This window comes from Manihot esculenta, chromosome 10, assembly GCF_001659605.2.
Source record: "Manihot esculenta cultivar AM560-2 chromosome 10, M.esculenta_v8, whole genome shotgun sequence".
Lineage (NCBI taxonomy): Eukaryota > Viridiplantae > Streptophyta > Magnoliopsida > Malpighiales > Euphorbiaceae > Manihot > Manihot esculenta.
This window is the reverse complement of record NC_035170.2, coordinates 5,905,394-5,916,160: the sequence shown is the minus strand read 5'-3', so window position 1 is coordinate 5,916,160 and position 10,767 is coordinate 5,905,394. Positions and strand designations below refer to the sequence as shown.

Sequence of the window (10,767 nt, the reverse complement as noted above, 5' to 3'; positions counted from 1 at the left end):
ATAAAATTCAATTCTGAGTGCATTATTATATTAAATGATGTTCATGTTCTAGTTTACTCACAGGTAACAGTTGAAATGATTCTCTCAGACTTCTCTTATCTTAAAAAATATATTTCAAATATAATGAATCTTTATCCATTATTTCCTCAAACCTTTTGGCAATTTTATTTGCAGTTCATAGCATAGGCACTGCAGATCATTGTGCCTTGACTTGCCTTTATATAGTAAGGCTCTTTATTAGGGTAAGGGAAGTTGAGAATATTCACAAGATCATCAACAGACCATCTTATCTGAAAAACAAAGAAGAATCATTAAATTTTCCTAGGCTCAACAAACACAGATGTTGTCATTGGTGGAACAGTGAAACACCCCGACAATGGCTCATATGCAGATTTCTTCACAACTTTGTCAGTCGACTTAACCTGCACCAAGGTTTCAGTGAAAAGATGAAACGCAAAGTTGATATTTGCCACTAAAAATAAAAGGCTACAGAGGAATAAATCCTGTTAGTGTTGTAGGAAGTGGAGCCAAGGAGTATGACTTCATTGTCAGTGCACAATGCAACCTGCATTCTTAATCATTGATGAAAGTTTTTTACCCTTCCTCTTATTCTTAAATAATTAACGAAATCATTTACAAAGCTTTTCATAGTCGATCATCGTATTATATTGGTAAGGCCAGGTTCAGCATACGAGTAAAATGCTGCTTTTCTATTGAAGTCCAGAATGACATGTACTTATCCAGAAATTAGGAACTATAAACCAGTTTTAGAAATCATTTAAAGCTATATAACTAAAAGTTTACAACTGATCATAAATTCAGAAGTGTTCTTCCTAAACCAATTCCCAGAGTGAAAAAATTACCTGAACAGGATGTAGCTGAAAGCCTCTTGCACGCAACGGAGGGCAGGCAAACAATATCTCATTGGGACAAGTGTTGAATATAACCACGATGTACGAGTAGCTGTAAGAACAAGAAGTTAAAATGCTACTCTTTAATCATTGACATCGTAAGTGTAAACAGAACATATTAACCTACATGGGATCCAGCTGAGATAACCCGGGGAAACCTTCATGACCGTCTTCAATGCTCATAACTATGACGCCAGGGACCCATGAAGGACCGGTATTATGAAACCTTACTCGCTCCTGAATTCCACATCAACCATTAGCAATATGCTTCTCAATGTTCAAACACAAATAGAATATAAGGAAAAGGTAGAGGAAACCAGAAGGCACTAGAAGGCCTTGTAGGAGAAACTTTAACTACAGATAGCAACCCTTAATCCTTAGCAGAAAGTTAGACATTTTGTTAGTTCAAGAACATAAATAGCAATTGTGGAAGTCAAAAGCACAAGGCACCAAAAAGAAAGGGGGAAAAAGAGAAAAGAATAGTGCCAATATGATACAATAAAATGAAGCACAAGCAGAAGTGAGAGGAAGCTAATAACATATAGATACAGTACATGCAATTGGAGGTTGGAGCCCATAAAGCTACTTTTTGTTCACCTTTTTCTAAGACTAGTTGTCAAACTCAAATGATATATACAATCATTAAATAGCATACTTGCCAACAACCATGGTCAAGTTTCAAACACTTGGGCAAGTCAGCGGTTCAAATCAGTTATGCTTTATTAGGTTCCAAAAAGGAGCAATTAAAGGGAAGAGAATACTGAAGGAATATTTTGCAGCATATGGTAAGATTTTTAACTGCTTCCTGAAAAGGCAATCTAGCTAAAGTTGTTTTTGGTTTGTCAGCAACAATTTTTCACCTCCAAACAGTGACTATTGAAGCATGTAAAGGAATGATAGATCACCTGGATGGCATTAGCTGTTGTCAAACGGAAAAGTGGAGAAGAATATCGAATTTGTAATACATCTAAAAAATTGTCAACAGTAGCAAGGATGTGAGATTTTTGAGGCTTGAAGGATGGATCTGCTAATCTGGGTTTCATTCTGAGGAAACAAACAATGATAAACAACAGAGAGCTCCAGTTATTTATTGACATGTTACATCACTTGTCCAGAATGACAAACCATAAAAAGGTATTATTCTATCTATTATATAGAACAAAAATAATTCATAGAGGGAGAGGGAAAAGAAAAATAGAAGATAGGTATATAAGAAATGTACAAAATAGTAAATGCTTACAATGGCCAGTTTCCTTCATTTTTCCCTTTTGGTGGAAGGCCAACACCCCAATTGTTAGAATTGTACGAGAAATCTAGTCTGGAGAGTTACAAGTAAGCATTAATATTTGAGAAAACTGAGGCCTGTAACAGTGAACTAGACCCAAAACCATAGCAAGCATTAGGATTGGAAATTATTAATCTCAAATATTATCCTTTAGCAGTATTAGCAGCAGGTATTTTACAATTGTTATAGCCATTCAAATTTACCATCAAAGGAAAAGTTACTATTCAAATTAATAAATTTAGAAAACTACTTGGAATAAGAACAATAAAAGACCTGTTGAACCAGTCTCCAGAGTTGTATGAATCACGATCAAGCGATTTTGAACGTAGCATTTCATCGCCAGCATGAAAAAATGGTATTCCCTTGAACCAAGGGGGAAAAAATACACTCAGTACTGTCAGATTATCGCAAGATTCCAAATACTCAGTACTATACCACTCACATGGACTGCTACAGCTAAATTTTTTGGATGAAACTAGTTTGCTACTGATATTCCACTTTCCTCCAGGGAAACCAAAGGTTTAAGGGAGAGGCCGACACTTGGGAGTGGGACTAGTAAGTGGCAGCTAGAAGTCTACCGGTAAATGCATACAAAAATAGTTCTGGAAGACTGCTCAACACAGAATTCAAGTTTGGGTTTCACTGTTTTTATTGGGCTGGACATAAGCAAGTCTTGAATTGTGGAAGGAACAAAAATTCTGATATACCCTATTCTAGCAGGCATCTGTTGCGAAGAAAATAAACAAATCTCACCATTTTTCGACACATTAAAAAATGATTTTACATGGTAACTAAAGGTTCAAATTATAAATGGCACACAATCTGATCAAGTACTACAAAATTCAACACGGTTCAGCAAATGGTCTACTTCTTAAGATGGCTTCCGTGCTGCTTTCTTTGACAAAAAATCAGATTTCGATAAGTTTTGGCATCTTATCTCATAATTTTACATGAAATGGTGTTTATTTTTCATAAATCAATTACTTCATGGAAAATATATCAACACATTAGAAAAAAATGACAACAATGCGTGAAAAGTAATAAAGGGTGAATTACCTTGAAGTCCCTAGTTTTGTTATAATCAATTAGTTAGTCCCTCTATTTTGATAATTACATTAAGAAGTCCCTATAACTTAATCCCGTCTACTAAAAAGGACCTCTATTTATTTTATTGTGCATATGCCGTTAATATATATCGAAAAGACCAAATTATGCCTACCACTAGTTTACAAATAACGTGCACAAGGGTATAGAAGCTTTTGTAAAACAAGACGTGTGGGAAACATCAACTTTGGGGAAAAATATATTCAGACAAAAAATAATCCAAAGTAGAATGATGAATGGAAAGCTTATAGATTGGAAGGAAGTCATTAGAGTAGTTAGTGCCAGCTGGCAAAGATATTGTTTATACTATGAGACACTTTGGTAAAAAGCCTGTACTTGGAAGAGGATAAGAGTACAGAGGTCTAGTTCTTTGTTAATCTGTTAACAGACACAAAGTTTCATCTAATCATCAACTACAATCATAGATCAAGAAATTCTAAACAAAAATCATGTGCTTTTGCTGAATTTGCAATTATCCATTTTTAGATCATAGTACATACAGTATGTGATTGATAAGTCCTCCTGCATCATCATCCTTCCCAACTTACTCAGATCTGGCTCATGCATGCTCTTTTTAAGTTGCTGTGCAACAAACACAATGACAAGCTGAGTATGTTTCCAGTGAACAATATATTTAGCTCTTTGATGCCACGCAGTATAAAGACTAATGGCGTTGCAGTAAACATGGTTTAAAAACATGGCCATTACGTAAAATAATGGCTGTTATTGCAAGGTATTAAAAAAATGTAGGTGTAAAGGCCATTACAGCCATCACATAATGGTCACAGCCATTATTGGCTGTTACTCAATGGCCATAAAACTGTTACTTTTTTTTAGCAGTGAATCTTCTCTTTCTGTGCAGCTTTCATGTGAAGGGTGATTTCCTATGACTTCAAAAACAATTAATTTTTCTTCCTCCATCTCCTACCAACATAGTGCAAAAAAAGATGACGGATTAAAAAGAAGACGACTTTACATCAGCAGCTCCTTAAATGATACTATTCTGCAGTGAAGGTTTAGATGATGAAGAGGACGGAAGTGATATGGACAATGAGGAAATGGAAACGTTAGTCTAATCAACCAGACTACTGATGTTCTCTGCTGGAGTTGGGTCCCAATTGCAAATCATACATGAATCTCCCTTCACAGGATCAGTCATCGGAAGAAGAAGGTTAAGAAGGCAAACAGATATGTGATAAGAATAATTTGGTATTTCCAATATATATTAATGGCATAAGCATAAGAAAATAGATGGATGTCCCTTTCAATAGACACAATTAAAGTATAGGGACTTTTTTTATATAAATGTTAAATAAAGGGATTAATTAATTTGTACATATGGACTTCAGGATAATTCACCCAAAAATAAAATACATAAATTAACTTTTTTTTTCATAAATGAATATATTGAGGGCATTATTTTAAATAAATGACAAAGTATCATACTTACATTTAATAATAGAAAATATAAATAACAGCTCAATTATTGCTATTTATAATAACATATTATATATATTATTTTTTACAGAAATAAAAGTATTACATATGCTTCTTTCTTTTATTATTTTTATGAATCATTACCATTTTTCCCCATCTAATATGTTTTCCATAAAGTAATTGTTTCCTAAACAATAAGTACTACTAAAAAATTGTGAGATAAAGCAGCATAAATTTCAAATTTTGAGAATTTCATTAAAAAAAAATAAATTATACCAATCAAAATAGTGCAATCACCAAAACAACTATATCCAGATAATCCAATGGTGTTCTATAGGCTGCCAGTTTAAAATTCTATATTATAAGAAGGCAAAACAACCCTTATTTCAACAAGGACATGAAAATTTCCTAAAGCAACTAATTGGGGGATCTCGTAGAATGGACCCATGATGCACAGAAAAAAGGAAGAGAAAAGAAAGGCAAGGTGCATCTATGGGATTATAAGTTCCAGTGGAGATAATAAACAACAATTATCTTGAACAACATGCTCAAGGATGTTATGTGATAAAAGAAAAGGACCATCTACAAAATAGTAAAATAAATGAAAGGAGCAGACTTACCTGTGCTAATGCTATCATATTCGTTGCCAAATAATTTAATCTGCATCTCTCATCCACAGATATTTGCATAGGAGTCTACAAAAAAGGGCTGAATTAGAAGCTAAATGACTATCCTATTATAGATATCAGCAGAGGTGTCAAATGGAATATTATTATTATATTGGATGAATATACAGTGCATACCTTCATGCACACAACGTCGAACAGCGTTTCATTGTCATGAGCAGAAACATAATTAATCTGGTAGAACAATAAAACAGTTAATCAATATTACATTCAAAAAGCCCCTGGTTGTTAAAACTAACAAGTTTGTGTTCCATACAGGATCATATGGAATTATTACTGGTAGAATGACCAGAATCCATATCACGTGCCAAGGCAAAGAGGATAGTGTGGGGAAGGGGGAATAAAAGTATTACAATCCATATTTAAGGCAAAAGTGAATGTCAATGTCTATCTCCTTAATCTAGAATTTAGTAGAAGAAAGAGAAAAGAAATAGAAACAGAGGACATGGGGAGGGAAAGTAAAGGAGAAAGGAGGGAGGATTGGGGAAGTGAGTGAAAATAGGGGATTGAAAGAGAGAGAGCTTTTTTTTTTTGCCCTTAGATGTAGTTTCAATTGAAAATGTTGCACATCTACATAATCCTTTTTTTCTTACTTTTGGCTTTCAAACAAATAAAAAATATTTATGGCGCCAATCAAGATATGACGGTGGGCACTTTTGTGGTCCCTTGTGCTTAGAAAAAGGTATGTGCGTCAATTAGGTCGCAATTGACCACATTAGAGCCACTATATCAAGTGCTTGTTGAGACATGAGCCCAAGTAATCATGGTTGCAGGCATAATTCTTAAGGTGCAAGGCGATTCTAAGGTGATAGAGCACCCTATGGACTTAGGTGAGATGCAAGGGCCTTTTGGAATTAGGCCCTGTAGCCAAAATTTTATATATAATTTATGCACAAACAATTACATACTTTAACATAGAAGTATCATACTTTTAACCAGTGTTAAGAAAAACTCATTCCATAAAATTATGCGACTAATTAGGAATACAACGAATTAATGCAACTAATTAAGAATACAATAAACCTAAGTTTATAGAGATTTCCATTGTGCCTTAAGGTGTTGGTTTAAGTCTAGGAACAAGTACAGCCCTCATGTTTAGTTGCCAATATTGAGTATGGAACCCTGAACAGACTGCTGATGATAAGCCCTTTACAACTCACGGCAGAGATAGTGAGTTGTTTAAGGATCCTGGGAAATAAAAAAGGCTGATGGGTAAGTTGAATCACCTTAAAGTAACTCGTCATGATATTACATATTCTGTTAGTGTGGTGAGTCTATTTATGTCTTCCTCAACTGTTGCTCATTTGTAAGCTCTCATATAAATTCTGCACTAATTGAAGGAAGCTCTAGGATGAGGCTTATTGTATAATGGACATCTAAGTGTTAAATGCTTTCACATATAGATTGGACAGGATCTAAGTCTAACAGAAGATTAACTACAAAATATTGTGTTTTGTTGGTAGTAACCTGATATCTTGGAGGAGTAAAAAGCATAGTGTTGTTTCTTGATTCTATGCTAAGTCAGAAGTTAAGTCCATGACGTAATCAGTTTGCGAAGCAAAGTGGATACTTCAGTTACTGAATGAGATTGATCTCAATGTTTCTCTACTTGCTAGGTTATGGTGTGACAATCAAGCTATTATCCATATTGCCTCCAATCCAATGTTTAACAAGCAAACTAAGCATATTATGATTGATTATTATTTTGTTCGTACAGTATTTCACGAGCGAATAAAGCATATTAATATTGATTATCATTTTGTTCGTGAAAAAATTCAATAAAAAATCATCTCAATTGGATACATTAAAACTGGAGAGCAATTGAGAAATTATCTTTATAGAAGCTTTAAATGAAGCTAGGATTGACTATATTTGTAACAAGTTTGGTATGATTAAGATTTATACTCCAACTTAAAAGAAGTGTTAAAGAAAGTCAATGCCTAAAATTATGCAACTAATCGGGAATACAACAACTAATTAGGAAGACAATAAACCTATATTTATATTGGAAACACAACTAATTAGGAATATAATAAACCTATATTTATTGGGATTACCATCCTAAATAGATGGGACTAGTTGTGTAACAACTAATTAGGAATACAATAAACCTATATTTATTGGGATTACCTTCCTAAATAGATGGGACTAGTTGTATATACAAATGTATTTGTACTCTATTCTCAAAAGGAATAAAAAAATTGAGTTTCCTTCACAACTAGTCTTATAATTAAAACAACAAATAAACAATGCCCTTTTAAACGAATGATTAATTAGTTAATTACTCAAATTGCAAAGAAATTTGGAAAAGAAAAAGAGATTGTGGGCTGCTGCCATTTTGGGAAAAGGGGGGAGAGAATGGAAGAAGAGAAGAAGAGGAGAGAAGAGGAGCAGAGAGAAGAAGAGAACATGAGAGAAATAACCAAAAAAAAAAAAAAATTAAAAAAAGGAGAGAGAGACAACCCTTATCTGTGGTGTGCCAGCTTTAGAGGGCAAAAGAGAAGAAGAGACAAAGAGAGGAAGGAGAATGGGAAAGAAAAATAGACATACATTTTGTTAGGACTGATGAGAAAGAGGAGATTTTTTATGCCTAGTCTTTGGATTGGTAGAAAGGAGGCTATGGTTTCAACTCATTAAAACAAAATAAAAATAAATAAATAATTTATAGTTGATTTGAAGAGATGGCGCCCCTAGTGTCTCTCTACCTTAAGGCGAGCAGCTCATTAAAGGGCGCCTCGCCTAGCGCATTCAACAAGAATGGTGCATGTAATAGAAACAGACTTATAATGATCGTAACATAATATAACATAACGTAATGTGATGTAATAGGCAGGTGTTATGCTTTTTTTTTCTTTTTGAGAAATTGGCAAGATACGTTATGAGTAGATATTGGTAGACACATGCAGAACTAAGATATGCAATAATACAATAAGCATAAAATATACCAAATAAAAACATGACATTTATAAATAAGAAATGGAGAAAATAGTGCATGCACATAATCTATAGCATTTGACTTGTTGAGATAAAGGCCATTACTGTCAAGCGCAATTGTGGTAATGGTTGTCACCCATGTAATCCAAAATTTGCCTATAAATCAGGGGGTAATGGGTAATGGATAATGGGGCCTTGTAAAGCCTATATATATAATATAATGGCCATTATTTGAAACCATGATGTACCTGAGGCACACATATGGCACACGTTTAACAACCATAAAAATTTCTAGCTCAACAAGTTGAGTAACAATGTTGAATAAAATTTATTGCATTTCTGCAACATAATTCTTAAAATATAATCATTAATGGGAACAAAGATCATTACTGTTTCAGTAGGACATAAAGCATACGCAAGGGGTTCTCCACCATAAGTCAAAATTTCTGATCCTTTCACCTGAAAGCAGTGTGACAAAACGTGGATGTATGAGTAAAAAGAAAGTATAGCAAGTATACTTTGTGTATTATTTAAGTGCTAATTCTGAGGAACAAAAATTTATAAATCTACCTCTTTACATTTGCTTACATGGAGTAATGAAAAGATTATGGAATCATTAAGCAGGAAGTTGTATGGCTCCTTCTCAGTTCTCACAATCTCATTGCCAAAAAAAGTGCCTCTTTATATATTACTTGACACTAATCAACATGGAAAGAATCAGGTTGTTTACAAGCTACAAGTAGTTCCTCTAACAACCCCCAGTTGTCTGAAGAATGTTTAGTTTACAAAAATGACATTATAACAACATGGAACAACCTAGCAAGGTAGTGATTTTGGTCATGTTCTACCTTTACTATTTGTGTATCACCCATAATGCAGTTTCAACCTTGCAAAGATTGGATTCTAGAATGTCTATACACAAGGATCTACCTAGTGTTCATGATTATATTATCATTCTTCATTGACATTTCACAAGGTTCTACCTAGAGTTCACGATTATACTATCATTCTTCATTTACATCTTACTTCCATTCATTCTATTGTCTAAAGTTCTATGTGCTCTACTCTTATAGGAAGTCAACTATGATATTTACGTACTGTTGCGAAAATCACCACCAATAATAAAAGTAAAATGCAAAATTTTAACGTGGTTCCCCCTCATGGGACTGCACTACGCTGAACAAAATTCACTCTCCATATGATGTACAAAAGCTCTTCTCCTCAATTCAGCAAAAGCCCCTCACTACAACGGATATAAACTAAATAATCTATCAACCATACTCCTATTTACAGTGTTAAATCTTTTAGTCCTAATCTAATTAGGAATCTCACCCAGTTTAGGAATAACACATAAATAAAATCTCTTTATTTAATCCTCCACTTAATGAGAAATAGGTCTCCCAATCTAATTAGAGAAGAGAGTCCTACTACAATTATGAATCACGAATCTAACATGCATATTGTAATATTCCTTTTCCAATCAGTTAGCAACATAGCATAATTATGGTGATCTATATTCAATTATATGAATGCTTGTATATCACTATTGGAATATACTGAATATTTTCACTGCATCAATTCCAAAGTACCCAGTTTTATATTCATGATATAAATGCCTAACCATATTGATGTCAAAAGCCAACTATATTTGCAATCTCATTGTCCACATGGACAAATCTATTGTTTGAACTTTTGGAGGCCAAAACATTTATTAGTTGTAACATAATTAAAATTTAAAATTAAGCAAACCACTTTTATATGTAATTAAACAACACAAAATAATGCAATTGATATTCATATGATAAGTTCTACAAAACAGAAAATTCAAAATCTATATCACAAAGATTAGACCTGAGATATGGTTTTAAATGTAGGCCCGTTACATTATGTAAAGGCTGTTATTTGTAAGTTTGGCCCTCTTGTTACCATTATACCCGTTATTTAAAGACAAAGAAAAATTTTGTTTTGTAACGGCTGTTCTTTTCAACATAAAATTTTTCAATGGTGAGGACTTTGTTCTTATTAAAATTAAGATTTTGTTTTTACTACCCTGTTTCAGAATTTATATATTCAGTTCTAAGTGTGACTGAGAGGAGTGTATTAATATTTTTTATCGCTTTGAGATAGAGGTAAGCCCTTTTAAAAGCTTAGTAAATGCCTCCCTTTTTAAGCTAGCTTTTGAGAATGAGTTAGATCTAGCCTATTTTCTTATACAAACATATAAAATATGTAAATTTTTTCCATAAATCTATTAATTTAATTGTTATTTTCTATCCAATTAAAAATTTACTATCTATAATATCATTTCACATACTATATTCTATACTATAAGCAAGTATTAGTAGAACATATACCTCGTACAGATACATAAAATTTAAAGTCAAAATTTTATGTGATAGAATATATTACC

The 10,767-nt window shown here is 33.2% G+C and overlaps 1 protein-coding gene across 1 annotated transcript in view; it reads right to left on the bottom strand.

Moving 5' to 3' along the window:
* LOC110624912 (pullulanase 1, chloroplastic) overlaps window positions 1-10,767 on the bottom strand; it is a 32,303-nt gene continuing 21,536 nt past the window's right edge. The window contains exons 20-28 of the mRNA XM_021770354.2: window positions 8,748-8,816; window positions 5,541-5,597; window positions 5,358-5,432; window positions 2,470-2,558; window positions 2,152-2,229; window positions 1,817-1,955; window positions 1,039-1,148; window positions 864-963; window positions 1-422 (exon numbers count right to left, since the gene is read on the bottom strand). Of these exons, the coding sequence (XP_021626046.1) occupies window positions 312-422; window positions 864-963; window positions 1,039-1,148; window positions 1,817-1,955; window positions 2,152-2,229; window positions 2,470-2,558; window positions 5,358-5,432; window positions 5,541-5,597; window positions 8,748-8,816 (828 nt within the window). The 3' untranslated portion in view covers window positions 1-311. The remainder of the gene's footprint in view (window positions 423-863; window positions 964-1,038; window positions 1,149-1,816; window positions 1,956-2,151; window positions 2,230-2,469; window positions 2,559-5,357; window positions 5,433-5,540; window positions 5,598-8,747; window positions 8,817-10,767) is intronic.